At 40.1% G+C, this 21944-nt stretch overlaps 2 protein-coding genes across 3 annotated transcripts in view; one reads left to right on the plus strand and one right to left on the minus strand.

Moving 5' to 3' along the window:
• The window catches only part of ETFDH (electron transfer flavoprotein dehydrogenase), a 39653-nt gene extending 25890 nt beyond the window's left edge, over nt 1–13763 (minus strand). The window contains exon 1 of one of the 2 annotated variants that reach the window (XM_004017281.4): nt 13535–13763. In XM_004017281.4, coding sequence (XP_004017330.2) covers nt 13535–13568 — 34 coding nt within the window. In that variant the 5' untranslated portion in view covers nt 13569–13763. Of the gene's footprint in view, nt 1–13245 lie in introns of both variants that reach the window. The other variant, XM_012097571.4, reaches the window with a different exon arrangement.
• Nucleotides 13764–13998: 235 nt separating this feature from the next.
• C17H4orf46 (chromosome 17 C4orf46 homolog) lies at nt 13999–17894 on the plus strand. Its single transcript, XM_004017282.6, has 2 exons — nt 13999–14419; nt 15681–17894. Exons 1-2 carry the CDS (start codon nt 14237–14239, stop codon nt 15834–15836), a joined length of 339 nt encoding a protein of 112 aa, XP_004017331.2. The 5' UTR covers nt 13999–14236; the 3' UTR covers nt 15837–17894.
• Nucleotides 17895–21944: the final 4050 nt, after the last annotated feature.

The following is a 21944-nucleotide window of genomic DNA, read 5'->3' on the forward strand; positions in this document are numbered from 1 at the left end:
TTATATGATTCTGTGTATACAGGATATCCAGAATTAGACTAATTTATAGAAATAGAAAATAAATTAGTTACCTAGGGCTGGAGAGTTGGGATTGATTTCTAATGGGTATGAGATTTCTTCCTGGGATGATGAAAATGTTCTAACACTGTGTGATGGAACTTTGCAGAACTTTGTGGACATACTGAAAACCACTGAATGGTATACTTCAGATGATGTAATGACATGGTATATAACTTACATCTCAATAAAACTGTTATTATGGGAAAGATATTATGGGATTATGGGAAAAACATTTATAATTTTTAGAAAGAAACTTGGATTTGGAAAAGTTTTTCTAACTATAGTTAAAAAAAATCTCAAAAATCATAAAATCATTTAACTAAAATTTTAAACATCTATATGACCAAAAGATGACATAAATAGTGTCTTATTTATATTCTCCAGGAGATAGCATACTCCTATTTATTTTCGTTTTTGTGTGCTAAATCTCAGTGCTAGCCTATATATAGGTAAAAATATTTGTTGAGTATCAGTCCTTTTTATATTCCTTTCTTTCAGAGTACTTACTTATGACTGACTCATGCTATTATGAAACAGGTTAGTCCTGTTTTATTGTAATTCTCTGTGAAAAGGCAGGCTAGAGTCATAAATGAGAAGGATTAAAAGGCCAACAAGAGGGAAAGAAAAGCTAAGCCATAGGCTGGGAGGAAGTATCTGCAGAAAACATAGCTGATACAGGGCTGACATACAATATACATGAAAAACTCATTCATCAATAATTCAACAAGAAAATAAACAGCTCAATTTAAAAACAGGCAAAAAGATATGGACAGACACCTGGCCAAAACAGTTATTCAGATGGAAAATAAGTGTAGGAAAAGACGCTAAACACCCCGTTTCATTAGGGAATTGCACATTGAAACAACTGCAAGCTGAAACACCTATTAGAATGGCCAAAACCCAGAACGTGGAGAACACCACTGAGGAGGTGGGGCCGCAGACCTCATTCATTCCTCCTGGGAACGCAAAACAGTGCAGACACTGTGGAAGACAGTTGGGCAGTTTCTTATAAAGCCAAAAATACTCTTTTCCCTCCTCCTTTAAACTCTTTTATTAAGTAAACACTTCATGATCCAATGTAAGTATTAAAATAACACAATGCTGAATAAAAGGGAAAGTGAAAATGCCCCTTCTCAAAATGTTTCCAGAATAAATGAATGCAGGACTTCCCTGGTGGTCCAGAGGTTAAGAATCTGCCTTGCAATGCAGGAATGTGGGTTCGATTCCTGGTTTGGGAACTAAGATCCCACATGCCACAGAGCAGCAAAGCCCACACACACCTACTGAGCCCATGTGCTCTGAAGCCCGTGTGCCACAACTACTGGAGTCCATACACCACAACTAGAGGGCCTGCATGCCACAGCTGAGCCCGTGTGCCACAACTGGAGAGTCCACGCACCACAACCAAGGTCTTGCTTGCAGTAACTAAGACCCTGCTGCTGCTGCTGCTGCTGCTGCTAAGTCGCTTCAGTCGTGTCTGACTCTTCGCGACCCCATGGACTGCAGCCTACCAGGCTCTTCCGTCCAAGGCATTTTCCAGGCAAGAGTACTGGAGTGGGGTGCCATTGCCTTCTCTGAACTAAGACCCTACGTAGCCAAATAAATAAATCTGAAAAGAAAGAAAAAATGAGGGCATGCTGCGTCCCCCCGCCAGCCCTTCCTCCACCTCTGCCTCCTCTACACGACCCAGGCCCTCTGTCCCTGAGAGGAAGCCATATTCGGTCTCCTTCGCGGGCCCGAGGTGCAGCCATGGCAGACAGTGGGGACACCCATGCGATGGGCAGTGGCAGTGCGGGCCAGGCCTCCACGGGAGCTGCGATGGCACGATGGGTGCTCTCGGGAGCGGTGGCCCCATCAGCCCGGCCTCAGTGCCTCTCGGGGACCTCGCACTCATCACACTCATCTTGGAGCAGTTCAAGAACCAGGGCCTGTTTGACAGCTTCTGCCAGGACTGCCTGGCCCAGATGGACATCAAGCCAGCTTACCAAAACCGGAGGCAGAAAGTGGATAATTTTGTTGTCAACACATCTGGATAAGTGGGAATGGAATCCTTCTATGAACAAAAACCAGTTGTAAAATGGTCTGAGGCAGAGTGTGGTTCAGTCAGGGATGTTGGAAGCTGGAGTGGACAGAATTCTTTCTGAGGTGGTGGATCCCAAACTAACCCATATCTTTTGGCCACAAACAGAATGAGCAATTAATGAATTCCTGGTGGCCCAGAAAAAAAGAAGTCGTGCCAGCGCTGCCCCCCACCCCGACCCAATCTCCCTGAGCCTGGAAGCTAGGACCCTCCAGCTCCATCCCAGGCTTCCCTAGAACATGTCTCACACATTTTGGAAGCTCCTTTGAATTAATGGTGAAGAACTGGATTCAGTTACTTCATTCAACTTCAGAATGAAGACAAGCCAAGGTCCTCACTGACTTCAGCGTTCAACGCTGACTGTGGGGTGTTCAGACAGGAGAGGGAGCAAGCAGGGCTGTAGGAAAGTGACTGTGTGGGCCCCCGCACGGTGCTGCCATCTGGCCAGCCTGTCCTAGGGGATGACACCCAGCAAACGCTACAGCTATACTAAGAAACACCACATCACCTTGGGGGTTGTCCTGAAAGTAACCTTTGTTACTTAAGAGACTGGGTAAGCAGAAGCTACAATGAATGAACACAATGAGTCTCAAAGATGCAATTTAAAAGAATGACAGTAAAGGTTGGCCAGGAGTAGGTATTTGACAATGCTTATTTGATACTGTTTCTCAAAGTTGCAAATCAGAGTGTACAAGCTATCAGCACCAGAGAGCTGTAAGACTGTTGCCACCCTCTCTACATAACTCTGTAGCTTCTACTTCCTTTCCACTGCAAAAGGGGTCAAAACTTGGGACCCTCAAATGGATGAGGAAATGCAGAGTTGGATGAGGAAATGCAGAGTTGGGTGTAGGGAAAAGCATTTGCAGACTCTCTGTCCAGGGCTTCTTCCTATCCTACAAGGGCTAGGAAGTCTTGATTGTGTTTATTTTATTCTCATGTTTGTGTTTTTTAGAAGGTGAATAAGTGGCTTAAGTTTTATAATTAAATCAGTTGATACTCTGAAAAAAAAATGAATATAAGATAAATTATATACTCTTTAGAAGAACATATAAGATCTCTTACTATCTGAACCCAGTTTATCTTTTGAAACTATTTCCCAGCATTAATCTATTAAACACATTCCCAAATATTGCATTTTTTCACACCACTGGGCCCTTTGCTTCCTATTTTGCTGTTTTTTAAAAAAATTATTATTATGGTCAAATATACATAACATAGGATTTATTATCTTAATCATTCTTAAGTGGACAACTTGTTATTTTCTTTGTCTGGAATATTAAGAAAAAAATTTTTTTTTGGCTGGGCAGCAAGGCATGCAGGATCCTAGATCCCAGACCAGAGATGGAACCTGTGCCCCCTGCAGTGGAACCGTAGAGCTTTAACCACTGAACTGTTGGGAAATCCCCTCTTTGCCTGGTGTCTTCCTTCACTTTTCTGTACTGGTTAAACTTCCTTTGGAAATTGTGAAAACTCTTCTTGGTAGTTCTAACCCCCTCCTTGCTCTTGTAACACACTGTACAGGATTGTCTTATCCTTCTCCTCTCAGCTCATGGGTTCCTCAAAGGCAGAGAGGGTCTGATTTATCCTGAAAACCTAGTGCCCGTTGCAGGGGCTGAACAAAGAAAGTGCTCCATCAGCTCTTCCTACACTCCTCTGTATTTCTGATACTTGCTTCTGAAGCTAAACATACTCTTACCATAGGATCTAGCAATTCCTATTGCATTTGGCATTCACCAAAATGAGTTGAAAATTAAACATCCATACAAAAATCCACAAACAAGATGAACAAACTCTAGAGATCTACTGTATAACACTGTACCTATAGTCAGTAACATACATTTACAATTTTGTCCAAAGTGTGTATGTCATGTTCTTATCACAATAAAATATCCAGAATTTAAAAGATTCACCTGAATGTTATAAGCATCGCTATAAGCAACCTTATTCATAACTATCGAAACTTGGGAGATGTCCTTTAATAGGTGAGTGGATCAACAGACTGTGGTGCACCCATACAATGGAATGTTAATCGGTGCTAAGAAGAAGTGAAGAGACACTGGAGGAAATGCATACTGAAAATGCTACATCCTTTATGATTCCAACTCTATGACATTCTGGAAAAGGGACAGTAAAAGATCAGTGGGTCAGGCGTTCAGAAGAGGGAGGAAGGGATGAATATGTGGAAAAAAGGGGATCTGTGGGGCAGCAAGGCTATTCTGTATGACAATGTTATTAATGGAGGATATGTGTTATTATACATTTGTCAAAACCCACAGAATGTAGGACACCCAGAGTGAACCTGATATAAACTCTGAACTTTAATGTATCAATACCGGCTCCCCAAGTGTGACCCATGTACCACACCAATGCAAGATGTTAGCAGGGAATGGGAGAAAGCTAGAAGGAAACTCTGTGTACTTTCTGCTTGATTTTTTAAAAATCTAAAGCTGCTAAAAGGAATAACAGTTATTAACTGAAGCAACAAACAAAAAAGACAAACAGAATAAGGCAGCGGCTAAGTGAACAGACTCCGGAGTTTGTCTAGACTGTGTTTGAATTCAGCAAGTTATGAACTCTCCCCACTTCATGAGCTCTGAAGTTTATTGTCAGCCTTTGTCTAGAAAACACTATTGTGCAGGACCCAGTACGTCTCACACAAAGCAAGTGACTAATACACATTTGTTAACCTGATAGATACCTTCCTAATTACAATTTTAACTGTCATCCAGCAATTTGCAAATCTCTGGTTTATTTTCCTAAAACTAATTCCTGGATTATAATGATAACAATGAGGGCTTTCTCAGTTTTTGTCTTTAGAGGAAGCATCTATCTGCGTGTGAATGAGCTTCTAAACATAGAACAATAAATAAACAGTAAATCTTAACAAAGGTTTTTGTATTTTGGATTTGGAGTATATAATAAAATTTATATTTTCATTGGCATATAGAACAGTTATGAATTTTCAATTTTATTACCACATGGTACTCTTTATGACTTTATGAGACATGTGGGGCAGCTACAATCCTCATTTACAGCAGAGAGAGAGAAATTCAGACGACCCCAGCCAACCCAGTCTCTATTCTTCCAACACCAGTCAAACTCTGAGGCTACAACTGGACTTGACCTGGCCTCTGAAGTTATAGGACCTGAAACTAGCTGTCTCCTTCTTCCCTCCCTTCCTCCTCTCGCTTTCCTTCGTTTCTGATTAAAAGGAGATGTCAGCCTGGCAAAGGCTAATTATTTATATCCTTAAGCACTCAACTGCATAACTGATTTATTTTTATGCTTCTTTCCAATAAAATGAATTTTTTAAAAAGTAAAACCTAGCATCAGACAATCAATTAGATTATGATGAATGCAGGAGGGGAAGAGGTTTGAAGCACTGAACCCTAAAGCCTCTTAAACACTAGAAATCTGTTTTCCGAGAGTCACTCTTTTATTAAAAAAAAGTCAACGTATCAATTTTCTCTACTTGCAAACAGCATACTAAAAACTGTAATACTGGGAATAACTTTTTAAAATCTACTTATCCCTTCACCTTTATTAAATCTTAAAAAAAACGGTAAATAAAGATATTATAGAAGAGCTCAGTTCCAGAGTTCAAATAGAGTATTATCATCATTTAAAAGAACACTTACTTATTTATTATAAAAAACAATTGTTTTGATGCATTGTAATTGAGCATACAGAAGTTATCATTTGATTTTGAAATCTGATGATTTGGTCCCAAACAAAACTGTAATTTCATTGCTTATATAGCTAATAATTTTCTTAAAAATATCTGGAACTGGGTAATCTAATTTCCTTCAGGGGGTTAAAGAAAGTCACAACCTTTACTCCTTTTCTGAATACAAAACTGACACTTAACTTTAGAGATTTAAACACTTAGACACCTTGGCTAAATTTTGGTAGAGAGGTGAGGTCAAAAAGTTCAGAGAACTCATAATATCACCATAGAAAATCACACTGATGGCAACTCTGGGTCCATCTCTTCGATGTCTGTAGTCCTAACACCATGCCATGAAAACAGCAATGATTTAGCTGCTGCTGCTGCTGCTGCTAAGTCACTTCAGTCGTGTCCAACTCTCTGCGACCCCATAGATGGCAGCCCACCAGGCTCCTCTGTCCATGGGATTCTCCAGGCAAGAATACTGGAGTGGGTTGCCATTTCCTTCTCCAATGCATGCCTGCATGCTAAGTCGCTTCAGTCGTGTCCAACTCTGTGCGACGCTATGGACAGTAGCCTACGAGGCTCCTCTGACTACGGGATTCTCTAGGCAAGAATACTGGAGTGGGTTGCTCTTTCCTTCTCTAGCAATGATTTAGAGACCCAATAAAAACAGAAATAGTAATTTTGGTGGGATTTGGATAGCACCTGACCCAAGAATGATTTCAATTAAATTAAGAGGAGGGCAGATTGCATCTGATTACTCTGAAATTTTGAAAAACATAAAGCATACTGTGGACAAAAAATGTCACCTGCTAATTTCAGTAAACAAAAGATGTTGTGGCCATCAAGCGATCAGCCATAGCAGCTGCCTCCAACAGTACAACCCTGAGGGGATTCAGAATGGAGAAAAGCAAGGTGCTGGCCCTAAATAGTAAAGATGCTTGTCAAGGAATAACTGTAATGAGCCTAGACTCTGGCATCTTCCCATACAGAGAAAAGTACTAAATTCATTAATTTGAGATGTCTAGTTTTCTCTAATTAGCAGTAATCTTTTGATGTTCCAGCTACCTGTTTTTTCCGTTTTTACTCCCCTGGCCCTAAACTCCTATACATCCTGGCTATTCCCCTAACTCTCTGGAACAGTCCTTCAGAGCTATCTCAGAGGCTTTCTCCTGGGTTTAAGTCCTCAGCATTTCTGTTGACATCAGGCTTCCCTGGTGGTTCAGTGGTAACGAATCTGACTGCCAATGCAGGAGACGTGGGTTCAGTCCCTGAGTCAGGAAGATACCCTGGAGAAGGAAATGGCAACCCACTCCAGTATTCTTTCCTGGGAAACCCCACGGACTGAGGAGCCTGGTGGGCTACAGCCCATGGAGTTGCAAAGAGTCAGACATGACTTAGCAACTGAGCATGCACTCATGTCTGTTGAATACAACATAGCTCTCAACTTCTAGGTTTTGCTTCCCACCCTACACCCCTCACTAGCTGACCTGACTAGTTGGTGACTGCAAAAGGACCTAGAGCTGACTTCTCTCCTTCCCCTGAACTCTACGAGGAACGAGAGCCTTGGTACCAGTAGTGGCCTCTTCTGCTCACCCACCTCCTTGGACAGTCAAGATGAATCCAGGTGACTCTTCCCTGGTTCTAGGAACTTCAGATTATTGGTTGATGATTCTGAGTTTTATCCGGTGAAGTATAATAGGTACCTAGCTCCCCAGCTGAAAGATGTTGAGTTGAAAGCTCCCTGGCTGAAAGACACTGAGTGCTCCGGACTGGGTGATTAAGTGAGAGGCTGGCCTAATATCTTTGCCTCCAATTAACATTCCAGTTAGGTTTGCTGCTGCTGCTGCTAAGTCGCTTCAGTCGTGTCTACATACAAAACTTATACTTCCAAGAATTTACTTAACTGGGAATTACAGGAAATCACGCCTTGAAAATGACTAAGATGGGGTTCTTTCATCGTGTACAGAGTTAAGTCAGAGAAAGCCAGCTTGATAAAACATCTTTTCAGAATTCCCTTAAAGAGATAAAAGTGCTCTAGAAGGAACTTGCATTTCTCTTTCTGTGTCTTCGCCTACTTGCCTAAATGCCTACTTGATCTTTGGTGCTGTATGGGGGGTGTGTGTCCTGAAACTTGGCCTCTGCCATCCGGAAGGTACACATATGTTGTACATCTGTCAGCCAGTCGAACAGACTGAGATTCTGCAGTCTGTTGTCCACTGTGCCAACTCTCAGGGACATTGCAATCTTAACCTTTATTGTGTCAGTCTTCATTTTCTTAGACTATTTTGGGCAGTAAAGCTTCTGGATCTTGTTTAGGTGGCATTCTCCACACTCTCTTGTGGGGAAGCCTCTTGCATCTTATAGGTTTGAGTCACTATTAATATATAGCTCATTAATGGCCGGATGATGATTTTTAATTGGAAAAACTTTTAAATTGGTAAATTTTTAGAGAGCTTTCATAACAAGCACTGTTTTATTGGTACCCATGAAAAACGCAAATTAGAGGGTGTGAAAACACATATAATGATTAACCTAAGAACTCCTTTAAAACAAACATACAAAAAAAGTTTGGGAAGACTTGTTTCTGGTCTCTGCTTCCCCTCAATGGGTCTTATAGATGCTAATAAAAGTATTAGGATAATTAATGTTAAGATGAAAGTTAAAAAAAAAACTGAAAGGGAAGTCTACAGACTTCTTCCCAACAAGGTGAAAAATTTTAAGGTACTTGTTTCCCAAAATAAAGAAATCTATAGATAGTTATTAATAAATGGGATGTTAATGGGATTAAAGCAAAAGGACTTGATGCAACACTAAGTAAAGATGGATGAGCCAAAGGGACACCCTGTTGGTTCCCAATATTAATAAGCCCCAAACAAGTCTGCTCTATTTACCCAGTCAAAAAATATATTCCCTTAAAAGGCTGGGAAAAAAATTATACTTAGCTACCTGACAAACTAGTTGCCAATTAGTTGGGGCAGCAGTTAGACCTATTAGTCAAGTTACAAGACTGACAAGAGGGCTTGTGTCCCTTGGCTCAATCTCTCACTAGGGATCTGAGAATCTTTTATACAAAATAGATAAAATGGTTGGAGAATAAAAGAAAGGAAAGCTTCTAGGACTCCTTTTAAGACCAAAGCTTGTTGACTGGGTTCCAATGGGAACCAAAGTTAAAGGTATAAAAGTTGACAGAATTGAGATGAAAGTTTATAAAAACTGGTACATTTAAATAGGCTTTATATAAGATGTTTACATCTCTTTTGCTGAATTATATTGTGGGATAGACATGTTTCACTGGGCTTCCTCTTTTTGGTATTATAAGATAGGGTATATAAATCTGGCCCTCAGGAAATATTATTTAAATATAGGAAAGGAAACCAATAGGGTTACCTGAGCCAAGACAATATAAAGTAAAAACTAGGAACTAATATTTAGAGGCTAAAAAAAAAAAAATAATAGACATTTTTCTCTGGGTCTAACCTATGTACTTAGAAAGAAGGGCTTTGTAATGCCTTATGCAAGTTTTTGAAAGCATGACAAATTAAATTCTAAAGTTCTATAACCTGGGACTCTTTTTTGATTTTCAGTTTAGCTGGAAATCTCTGATACAAAAGCAAATCAAAGTAAGTATAGTTGGACAAATCAATCTTTTAATATCAGGAGCTACTGTACCTTGCAAGTCTCTACAGATCAGAAATGTAAATACAGCTCCCAGAGAACTGAGACTGAGCCTAATTAGCTCAATCAAATAAAACCCGAAATGGGGGGGGGGGGGAATGGGAAAAAGACCTTTTAAGACGCCAACTGTTGGAAAGGTTCCCTCACCCAAACTCTAATTCTTAGCCTCCTTAAGGGTTTATCAAGGACAAATATAAATCTGAAGGCCTTTCCACAAATAGTGAAGTATTAATCTGAGCAAACAAATTTATCTTATTCCAACTGTTACTTATACACTTGTGAGTTTATATGGTAATATCTGATTCATAACTAAGTTTTTAGAGTGAAGCTATGTGATCTCTAGTTTTGTCTGTTTATGTGTCTGGGTGCACATCACATATGAGATATCTCTAACTCTGGAAAATATGAACAAAATTAAACTTATAAAAGAGCTCTATTTAATTGACTTAAAGTAAGTGCTTACAAACTAAATATTTCTAAATATAAAAGAAACTTGTTGGAGGGAATTTGGGGCTCACATGGTCTAGAAAATATTCAATATTAAATTAATATCTGATATTAAAGTTATCTTAAGCTCACTGGTGTAGTCAATACAGACATGTCTTACTTTTATTGTACCTAAGTTTACGGAAGGTCAGTAAGTTCATGTCATTTTTGTTATAGAGTTTGTCAATGTGAAAAAAAAATTTAACTTGATATGATTTTAAGTTAACCAATAAAGGTAAATGAGATAAGAATTTTCTGGTGAACTCTTTAGGAATTCTTTTGTTTGGGTGTTTCTCAGATTTTTGGTTATTTGAATTTTGGTAAGTTAGATGATGGGAAATCCTTGAATATCCAGGTCATTTCAAATAAGATAAAATACTGGAACATTAATTGCTAAACAGGTCTAAATTGACCTACTTTTGTTTCCTCACAAGAGGGAAACCAAAGATCTTTGGCTTTATTGGACATATCTTGTATCATATAGAATAAAGAAATTATGTTATGAGAAGATATACGTTTCTAGAAGTTATAGAATATCCCAAATGGGAAATGCTGGTTTCACAAACAGTTCACAATCACTTGTTCCTTTCAGGTTTCTGCTAAAGATTAAGGTATTTAAGGGTTAAAACTATAACATGTAATCAAAGCTACTAAAACTATCAAGGGAAGTAGTTCAGTGTATAAGCAAAGTAGGATGTATGTTTTCGGCAAAAGAAGACTGAAGAATAGAAATGAACCTGTTGGAACTGTAAGGGTGCTTTTGTCCTAGAGTCAGTTATTTCTGGATAAAAAAAATTAAGGAACAAACTAATAAGAATAGAGAAAGTTGTGGAAGGTCTATAGAAAAAAAGCCCTGAAAAAGGAGTTTCGAAAATGGTCAGGCTAGGATTAGATTAAATTTAGTAATGTAAACGGATTTTGTAATTAAAAGTAGGCTGGAGTAGGACTAGTCTTGGTTCCTCTCTCTGTTAAGAGAACAAAATTTTCCCTGCTTTTGATAACAGATTGAGTTTCTGTGCCTCTAAATGATCTGTTTTTGCTTTTGAAATATTTTGTCACTTTGGTTAAGTGAATAAGTGTTGTTTCACAATGACCTATGATCCTACTTGACTAGTGTTTTGAAACCTTTTTGATATTTTTGACAAACTTCCCAAATAGCAAATTCTAACTAAAGTCCTTTTGACCTTCAATTAACTCTGGGATACTTCAAAGGAACCCTGATATTGCAAAGAGAGATATTAAACTAATCAGGTTTGTTTATTTATGTTAATGTACATGGGAAACATTGTCACATAAGTGGTGGTAAAGCCATTTAGGGTTAGATGTCATTAATACAGATATTCTAAAATTTATAAAGAACTCCCAGAAGTCTGGTATGTCCTGTTATCAATATAATGCTATCAATCATAATTCTAGTTATTATCTTAAAATGCTGTCTGTCGCAGAAATATCCAAGTTTCTTGTCAATTGCATTGTAATCAGATCTTTAACCACGTCATTTTAAGTATTTTGTCATTTATAGATAATCATTGCTTTACTCTGATGCTTTTGTAAAATGAAGATCTTCGAGATTTATAAAAATGACTTTTTGGCAAATACAAATTCCTGATAACTTTCAGATCATATCACTGAACTGAAAAACCTTTCCTCTTACACTCACCTACAACAAGTTGATAAAGTATACCTTTGTAAATGAAGATGAAACATTATCTTTCTCTTTACGTGATCCCTCCAAAATCTGGCTTGTTCAGCTGGTTCTCCTGTGGATTGGATAGCTTATTTCAACCAGACTACAACTAGTTATACTGATCATTGTTTTAATTTGCCCTCTTGTTGGATTCAAATGACTTATAACTTGTCCCTCTCTCTGCTGCACTATGACCTTATTAATGTTATTAGCTGAATTACTTATATCCTTTCTATTTCATAAAATTTCCTTTGGCATCATCCAATGTTTAACCAGGCCTCCAACAAAATTAATGTCTTAAGACAATTTACATACAGATTAACTCTACACAGAATAATTGTAACAGTGCAACTTCAGACATGGGAATAAACGACATGGGAAAACATCTCCTGGATCATAATAAACTAGTGAGACAGGCACTCCAGAGAATTTTAGATTATCAACAGGGCCTGATCCAAAAATAACACATTGGGTGGCCTATCAACATAATCTTTGCCTGATCTAGGAATGAACCTTCCTAGCACCAAGGGACAAAAACTGGTCATGAAATGACTCCCAAATGTTGGTCAAATTTATGACTTAGAGGAGGCACTGTGGACAAAGAATATCACCTGCTGTATCAGTAAACAAAGGATGTTGTGGCCATCAGGCTCTCAGCTACTGCAGCCGTCCCTGACTGTGTACTCTGAAGGCATTCAGGATGGAGAAACGCAGGACACTGATAGATAGATAGTGGAGATGCGTATCAAAGGAATGATTTCAATGAGCCCAAACTCTTACATCTTCCCATACACAGAAAAGCACTAAATTCATTAACTTGAGATATATTTTTTTAATTAGCAGTAATCTTTTGATGTTCCAACTACCTATTTTGTGTGTTTCAGCTTGTTTGTTTTTTTGCAAAAACTCCTATATATCCTGGCTTCTACAGAGCTGTCCCTCAGAGCTATCTTAAGAGGCTGTCTCCTAAGCGCTCCCTGTGCCTGCTGAGTAAAACACAATCCTCAACCTTTTAGGTTGTGCATTTTTTTTCAGTCAACAGTATTTACACATTAGGTGTCATAAAACATGCACCATAACAGAAACTTTAAATTCCAATTATTTAATACATGGTGGACAAATCTGACAAAATTCTACTTTTTTGAAATTTACACAATACCCGTGAATTTGCAATATGTACACTTGTTTATTCTAGAACCAAAATTTAAATAAACTACAGAAAAAATTAAGTCAGTCTTGAGAGATATCTTGGAGTAAACTTTTTTTTAACTGTTTTTAAGGAAAACAAACAAAAACCGTCCAATGACATCATTCTACTTTTTTTCTAAGGTGAAAGGGGAGGTAATGAGGTATTTTACCAAATCATCATGATGGTTTTAGGGCAACCATAACACGATACGCTGTAGAGTCAATTTTAGACAACACAGAAAAATTCCCGGCTCCAGAGATAACCTGATGACTTGGGTACCATATAAATGTCAACGTGACAGAACAGAGTTCAAATTCTTAAGAAAGGAGTAGGACGGCTGCAAGACGCAAGTCAGGAGAGGACCAAGGAGAAAATCTGTGTAATAGCTAATTTACCCATTTTCCAACAAGGCTGTTGCAAGTCTAGGACAACATCTGGGCTTTGGGAGGAGGGTCAGCACCAGGGTTCGGGGAAGATTCCGCTCGGGAGCCGCGTTGACAAGTTTCCTCCGCCCGTGACCTCTGCCCTAGTTGTCAACTTTTTCAACAGGGACAAGCCCGGGGAGGAAACCAGGATCCACCTGGCGCTGATCGCGCGCCCTTGCCCGAGTTCTTCCCTAGCGAGGCGAGCCCGGACTGCCCCGCGACCTTGCTCTGTCAACCCGCGCCCGCAGACCCCGCTCACCCGGGCAGGCCAATCTGGCCAGCAGCACCTGCATGTTCACAGCAGACAGACAGGACGCTGGCCGACGCCGGGGAGGAGGTTGGGCTTGGCTCGTACGGGCGCGGGACCTCTAAACCACTGGGGGCGCCATCGCCGGCCGAGACGCAAGCAGTCACCACCTGCCTGCTCCGCGGAACGCTCCAGCTTCACCACGCTCCCGCCTGTCTTGCTATGCGCGGGCGCCCCGAGTGACGCGACGCGACGCCCGCAGCGTTTCCGGGTCACGGACCGAAGGGGCACGGGAAGGGACTCAAAGTCCCAGCGCCGCCCGCGGCTGCAGGCTGCACGGCCTCTCACCCGGCGTGCGCTGAGAGCGCCGGAATGGTTGGGGAGTGGGGGGCGGGGGGACCACAAATCCCAGGATGAATCGCGCGCAGAGCCCCAAGACTGTGAGGCGTAGCGGCGCGCACGGCACCTTGGGAGCTGTGGTCTTCTGTTCCGGCGTCTGGGAACCCGTTGGGAGGTTTTCCCCCGGAGCGGAGAGTAGCCTCAGGCGAACTCATTGGCATCTGATTGGCTGTCCCGAGAAAGTGACACGGCTTCGCGGTCCCCGGCGGAGAGCCGAGAGGAGGCGGGCCCGCTGGGCTTTGGGCGCGAGCGGTTGAAAGACGGTTGGTATTGGTTCGGCCTCCCAAGTCCGGTCCAGTCGCCCAGCCGCGCTCCATGGCGAACCCTGAAGGGCTGCAGGTTTCCCCGCCGCCGCCGCCCCCTTCTTCTCCTTCTTCTCCAGACACGTCTTCAGCATCTTCCCCCGGCGCCCCAGGGGGTTTGGGCTGGCCTGTTCCGAGCAGGAGCAGCGGCCGACTGGTGGACCCGCTGGAAGAGGTGGAGCTGCAGATCGGAGACGTGAGTGCGGCCGGCGGGTCCGGGCCGTGTCCCGCACGTATTCAAGAGCCGCGTCGGGAGTCCAGGGCATCCCTCTCCCGCCGCGCCCGCGCGGGGTCTTTGTGCCTGGAGGTCTGGTTCCGCTCTCGCGGTGTAACCCGAAACGGCGCAGTTCACAAACCCACCGCCCTGCCTCGTCTGCGGGGCTGAGGGCCAGACAGGGATTCCTCTGCTGGGACTTGATCCGTCTCCCTCCCCCTCGCCCTGTTTAGTTGGCCGCCTGCCCAGAGCCTGCTGGGTAGGCGATGATTATTCTGAGCGGACCCAGTTAGGATGGGTTAGTCCCCGCCCCGTGGTCCAGATTGCTACCCCTAACAATACAAAGACCCGTCCCTCTGATGGCCGGGATTCCTGGTCTGGACGGCTTCTGTTGAGTCTCCAGTTAGTAGACGCGCGCGTACACTCACAGCCACCCAGCTACACAGTCGGGTTTCTCGATTTAAGGTCAAGTGAATGAAGTCTGTAGGGTGTCGTCTTAACCGGGAGATCCTCCTGTGCAGGTTGCAAACCGCGGGGTGAACTCCTTTATTCTCTCATTCCTCAGCAAGTATTTGTTGTTTTAAAAAGATGGCTGAAATGCTGACACAGCTTCATCTTTGCTGAACCAGGCTGTTCCAAATGAGCGTGTAGAATGCAGTGCTGATATGTTTGTTACCCAGGAACAGTGTTATTTTATACGGTGGGTGAAGAAAGCATTTGATCAAGAAATGAGTTTTCCACCAAGGTTGCAGTGTTTTCTGCATGGGTGTTGTTTTTGTTGGTGTTAATTGTGAGCTCAGAGTGTCTGTTCTTTGGTTCATACGGTTTCATGGTCTGCAGTGTTAAACAGATGAAAATAGCGGAGCAAGTCGCTCCCTCCCATCAGTAAGAGCTGTATCATAAGTCCTTCAAATACTTCTTGGTGTCAACGGGCTCAAGTCGTCTTGTTGAGCTAAATGAGACTAGTGTATTATCACCCGAAAAAGATGCTGACTGGTCATGTCTCATACATAATGTATATCTTTCTAGTAGACAGATGTCCTCAAAGCTTACTTAATGTAGACAATTTTTTTAGGTTCCACTAAAGAGCTGGCATGTCGTAGTTTGAAGATTTTTAACTTTTTAAAGAAAAGAACTTGGGCATTGGATTCTAAGCTATTTTCAGCCAGGTTCATAAAATAGGGAGAGAATTTTAAAAATAAACATATAGTTTTACTTTTTTTTTTTTTTTTTTAATTTTCAGGCAGCATTTTCATTAACCAAACTTCTGGAAGCCACATCTGCAGTATCAGCTCAAGTGGAAGAGCTTGCCTTCAAATGTACAGAAAATGCACGTTTCCTTAAAACATGGCGGGACCTCTTGAAAGAAGGCTATGATTCCTTGAAGCCTGATGACTGACTTGACTGTAATAATGCATACCTCCTCATCTATGATGTTTGCGCATGTACCATGGAGACTGGATGATCGCACGGTTCTGGATACTTAAAGATGAAAATTTTCTTGGTTTTCTTCATTTTGTGAAAACAGAATGCTGATGTTATTTTTGAGGCTGATTCATATTTTTTTATCTTTAAACACTTTCTGTTCTCTGAACTTTCAAAGACTCTTTTATGAAAGTTAATCAGTAGGTAATAATGCCACAGTGTTGCCAGTAGCAAACGAGGTGAACCATTATGCTCTTCTATTTGCAAGAAGATGCCAAGAAGAGCAGAATTTGAAATTGAGCTTTATTTATGGCCCAAAGAAAGTAAACTTTCATGTTACCAATGTTAGATTTAGCTCCACTGGGCTAAGTTCCCTAGAACCAATGATTGTGTCTTAGTTGCTTACATATTTCCAGCAACCTAAAACACTGTTACACAACAGTCACTAAATGTTTGTTAAATAAGAGTTGACAGCATAATTAAAAGCTGCTTTTTCTTTTAACTTTAGCGTAAAGATGTTAATTGTTTCTTGAAAAAGTATTTGAGTCAGAACTTCACTGACTTTAAGGAAAATGTTATCTTTCTTTTTTTTAACAGGAATTTGAACTTTGATAACTTTTAAAAACACATGATAAATATTTTTCACCCCTCTGTGATGCTTTTCAAAAAAACTTTTACTGAAGCCTGTCTTGAAAAAATACGTATTTTTTTCCCCTCTATTTCTGAGGTTAACTGCTTTTATGGATATTTCTTATATTCACTGTTTTGTATGTTTAATTGTTCTCCTTAAAGTGCCTTATCAAAATTATGGCTTTGTAGTATTACTTTTGGAGCTTGGCAGGTAATAATTTTAAATTCTGAGTGTAATAATTCCAAACAAGTACTTTAAAAAAATGCATCAAATTTAAATGATGTAATTGTTTTCATATTATTTGATCTTCATGACAATGCTCTGTTTTACTTGTCTCATATGTTGTGCACACGCGCTCTCTTTTGGTGAGTTTGTGTCATATGTGTCGGTGATTAAGCCAACTAATTCTCTGTTGTGTGACTTCTGGACATATCTGATGCAGTGTCTTAATTCTTGTAGCTGTGGAGGTATGCACAGAACAACACTTCCAAGCCCCACAATGGGCCTGTGAAAGGGGACACATGGATGGGCAAAGGATAGTTTTATTTAGCATATTAAGTCATAGTTCTTGATTAATTTTTTATGTTAAAGATAACACTTGTGGTGTGTTGCTATACCAAAGAGATGCTTATTTTGATGTTAGAAAAATATTTTTCTTTGGTGTCATGAAAATTGCAATTTTTAAAATCTATAAAAATAAGCTTGTTCAAAGCAAATGTTATTTTCATTTCTTCAGGTTCCTTATTTTAAAACTTTACTGAAATATTTCAAACCTAAGAGGAAAGGTGAATCACTTAAAGAACACCCATGTATTTCCACCATGCAGATTTAATAAATGTTAGCATTTGGTTATGTTTTCTTTAGATCTATGAATATATTAATATGTAAGTGTTAGATTCATTTGAAACTTATTTTATTACCTTTTGATTCCATCCCTTTCTCCCCGGAGATAACCTCTGTCCTAGAGGGATTGCATATTCTAGTTTGTGTTTTTATGTTTTTAACGCACACATGTGTTACCAAAACACTACAAAGTACTGTCTTGAAACTAATATTATTGACTGTATGTCAAATAAAAAAATACTATTTTCTGTGTGTAGTAACCAGCCTCCAGAGGGCCCCAATGGTCTTCTGATACTCATTTCTTATAGATAGTCCCCAACACTGAATAGTGCTGCCTCGTGTAAGTACAGGATATTGAGGAAATGCGGTGTGATTTCGCAGGTGATACCTTTTGCCCAATTTTCTGTTTTGTCTTTTCCTTATGGATTTATAGCTATTACATATTTTCGATACTACATAATGCTCTGTTATGTATGTTTCAACTGTCTTGAAGTCTGTGATGTATCCTTGTATTTGATTATAGAATCTTCTTAAATAAACACTTTTAATGTAATCTCACTAGTCTTTCATAATAGTGTTTTCTGAGTCTTGTCTAGCAAATGCCATAAAGATACTCTCCTGTACATCTTTCCAAGAGTTTTAAAAAAAGTTTTTAGTGTTTTTAGTGTTTATATGTTTAATCCACCTGAATTTCTTTTTGCTTGTGGTTTAGTTCTTGGGTTTTGTTTTATTTATTTTTGTATGTGTATAGCTGTTCCTCCAAATACCATGTTTCAGATGCTATATGTCATTCAGTTACCATATAATGACTTGGTTTGAGTTCTGCATTCATTCTTTTGATCTGTTTGCTTCATCTCATGCTAAGATTCTCTGTAACTTCCCCTGGTTTAGCTGTATCATAAATGTGATCTGGTCTACTTTGGTCTTTGTGTGTGTGAGTTCCTCTCCCTGGCTGCCCCACCCCCAACATATGTTTTTCTAAGGTAGAAAAATCATGTTAATTGATTTCTAATTTTATTTAATTGCCATTTGCTTGAGTTAACCCCCAATTTCAGGCAGTGAGCCTTCTGAGGACACTTAATTCCTCTCGCAAAACTCATAGCTGCTATTGTTTGGAGTCCACAGGCCCACAGCTCAGCTCTGCTCACAGTTTCTGTTGCCATGTATGGTCCACAGAGAAGTTCATCTTATTTTCAAGAGTGACTTTAAAAAATCATCCCTTTTTATATTTCTTTTTGCTCTGCTGCATGGGAGAGATGGGGAAGGAAGTCAAATGTAAACATTTTATCTTACTTAAAGACAAAAAATTTTAAAACTTAGTAGTTCATTGCCAGACCTACATAAACCTCAGAGGACAACTTAATGTTCTGACTGATGTAAAATTTTAAGAGCATCAAGAGGATGACGTCAGTAAAATGGAATTTTTAATATTAAAATAGTGTGTTTAGTTTCAAAAATTCTGAGAATGAAATATATGCCAAACAATGTTAGGTTTATAAACATTATTTCATGTAACCATATTAGCTCTTTGAGGAAAGTGATATTCCTATCTATAGAATAGAAAACAGACCAAGGTGAAATAATTTGCCTGAGGGTCTCCAACACCAAAACGAATATGCTTGTCTATACTATGCCTTGCTACCTATCTCTTGGTTAACCTTACTAATATTCAAAGTTGTGATTTTACTTAGTTTCCCCATATGTGATAGTTTGTGTGTCAACTTGACTAGATCACAGGGTACCCATATGTTTTGTCAAACATTAAGGGTGTTTGTGTGAGGGTGTTTTTGGGTGAGATTAACAATTCAGTTAGACTGAATAAAACAGATTGCCGTCCATAATGTGGGTGGGCCTCATGGAATCAGTAGAACCATGGATCTTCCTGCCTGATGACCTTTGAACTGGGCCATTGGCTTTTCCTGGTTCTACAGTAGCTTCTGGCCTTTGGACTTGAACTGGGATATTGGCTTTGCAGGTTTTTGGACTTGCCAGCTTCCGGAATCTCATGAGCCAATTCCTTATAATAAATCTCTTTGTATATGTAAATATATATATTTTTGTTGAAGGTACGACATTCTTCATGTAAAAAATGTATTCGTATTATTTCATGTAAGAATGGAGAAGGCAGTGGCAACCCACTCCTGTATTCTTGCCTAGAGAATTCCATGGATGGAGGGGCCTGGTGGGCTGCTGTCCATGGGGTCGCATAGAGTCGGGCGACTGAAGCAATTTAGCAGCAGCAGCAGCATGTAAGAACAGAAAGGACTCAGATCTGGCTTCAGTAATGATGACGTATAGGTTTAGTTGCCCCGCAACATGTGGGGTCTTCCCAGTTCAGTCGCTTAGTCGTGTCCAACTCTGCGACCCCATGAATCACAGCATGCCAGGCCTCCCTGTCCATCATCAACTCCCGGAGTTCACTCAAACTCACGTCCATCGAGTCGGTGATGCCATCCAGCCATCTTATCCTCTGTCATCCCCTTCTCCTGCCCACAATCCCTCCCAGCATCAGAGTCTTTTCTAATGAGGCAACTCTTCACATGAGGTGGCCAAAGTATTGGAGTTTCAGCTTTAGCATCAGTCCTTCCAATGAATATTCAGGACTGATCTCCTTTCGAATGGACTGGTTGGATCACCTTGCAGTCCAAAGGACTCTCAAGAGTCTTCTCCAACACCACAATTCTTTGGCGCTCAGCTTTCTTCACAGTCCAACTCTCACATCTATACATGACCACTGGAAAGACCACAGCCTTGACTAGATGAATCTTTGTTGGCTAAGTAATATCTCTTCTTTTCAATATGCTAGGTTGCTCATAACTTTCCTTCCAAGGAGTAAGCATCTTTTAATTTCATGGCTGCAATCACCATCTGCAGTGATTTTGGAGGCCAAAAAATAAAGTCTGACACTGTTTCCACTGGTTCCCCATCTATTTCCCATGCAGCGATGGGACCAGATGCCATGATCTTCGTTTTCTGAAGGTTGAGCTTTAAGCCAACCTTTTCACTCTCCTCTTTCACTTTCATCAAGAGGCTCTTTAGCTCCTCTTCACTTTCTGCCATAAGCAGGGATCAAATCCATGCCCCCTGCATTGGTAGGTGGATTCTTAACCACTGGACCACCAGGGAAGCCCTTAGAACTTGTTTTTGCCCAAGAAATTACCCTGTACTTCTCAGGTATTAGCTCTCCAACCCCTCTACCCTGATAACCTCTAATCTACTTTCTGTCTGAATTTACTTATTCTAGGTATTTCATGTAAGTGCAATCATATAGTTATTTCAACTTTTTGTGTCTGGCTTATTTCATGTTCATTTTGTTCTAGCATGTGTCAGAATTCTTTCCTTTTTGTGGTTGAATAATATTCCATTGTGTGTGTACACCACATTTTGTTATCCGTTCATCAGTTGATGGGCACTTGGGTTGCTTCTATCTTTTTGCAACTATGAATAATGCTATGATGAGTATTTGCAAACAAGTATCTGAATCCTGTTTTCTTTTGGGTTTATACCCAAGAGTGAAATTGCTGTATCATATGGGAATTCTATGATAAACTTTTGTGGAACAACCAAATGATTTTCTACAGTGACTGCATCATTTTACATTCCCACCAGCAATGTAGGGGCTTCCCAGGTGGCTCAGTGGGTACAAAATCTGCCTGTAATTCAGGAGACTCAGGAAATGCAGGTTCGACCCCTGGGTCAGGAAGATCCCCTGGAGGAGGGCATGGCAGCCCACTCTAGTAGTGTTGCCTGGAGAATTCCATGGACAGAGGAGCCTGGCAGGCTATAGTCCATAGGGTCACAAAGAGTCAGACATGACTGAGCATGCATGCACAAACAAAACCAGCAATGTAGAAAGGTTTCAATCGCAAAATCCTTGCCAATGCTGGTTATTTTCCATTTTTTAAAAAAAATTGTAACCTGCTAGTAGGCGTAGTGTTATCTTATAGTGGTTTTGATTTGTATTTTCCTAATGAGTAGTGATATTGGACATGCTTATTGGCCATTTGTATATCTTCTTTGAAGAAATATCTGTTTAAGTCCTTTGACCATTTGAAAAATTGCGTTGCTTGTCTTTTGTTGAGTTGTAAGAGTTCTTTATGTATTTTGGACATTAAACCCTTCTCAGATATATGATTTGTAAAAATGTCCTTTCATTCTGGAAGGTTGTCTTTTCACTGTGTTTGTTTATGTTCTTTGATGCACAAAAGTTTTTGATTTAGGTGAAGTCTAGTTTATCCATTTTTTCCTTTTCTTACTCATGCTTTTCATGTTATATCTAAAAATCCACTGTCAAATCCAAGGTTTTGAAGATTCCCCATATATTTTCTTCCAAGTAATTTATGTTATGTTTATATCATTGATCTGTTTTGAGTAAATATTTATATATAGTATAAAGTAGGGGTCCAACTTCATTCTATTTCATGGTAATATCCAGTTGTACTGGAATCATTTATTGATAAGACTGTTCTTTCTCCATTTGATTATCTTAGCATATCTGTTGAACATCAATTGACTGTAAATATGAGGGTTTTATTTCTGTACTCTCAGTTCTGTTCCACTTATCTCATTCTAGCTTTTCTGATTCATTCCTTTGCAATACTTTTATCA

This window comes from Ovis aries, chromosome 17 (genome assembly GCF_016772045.2).
Source record: "Ovis aries strain OAR_USU_Benz2616 breed Rambouillet chromosome 17, ARS-UI_Ramb_v3.0, whole genome shotgun sequence".
Classification (NCBI taxonomy): Eukaryota; Metazoa; Chordata; class Mammalia; order Artiodactyla; family Bovidae; genus Ovis; species Ovis aries.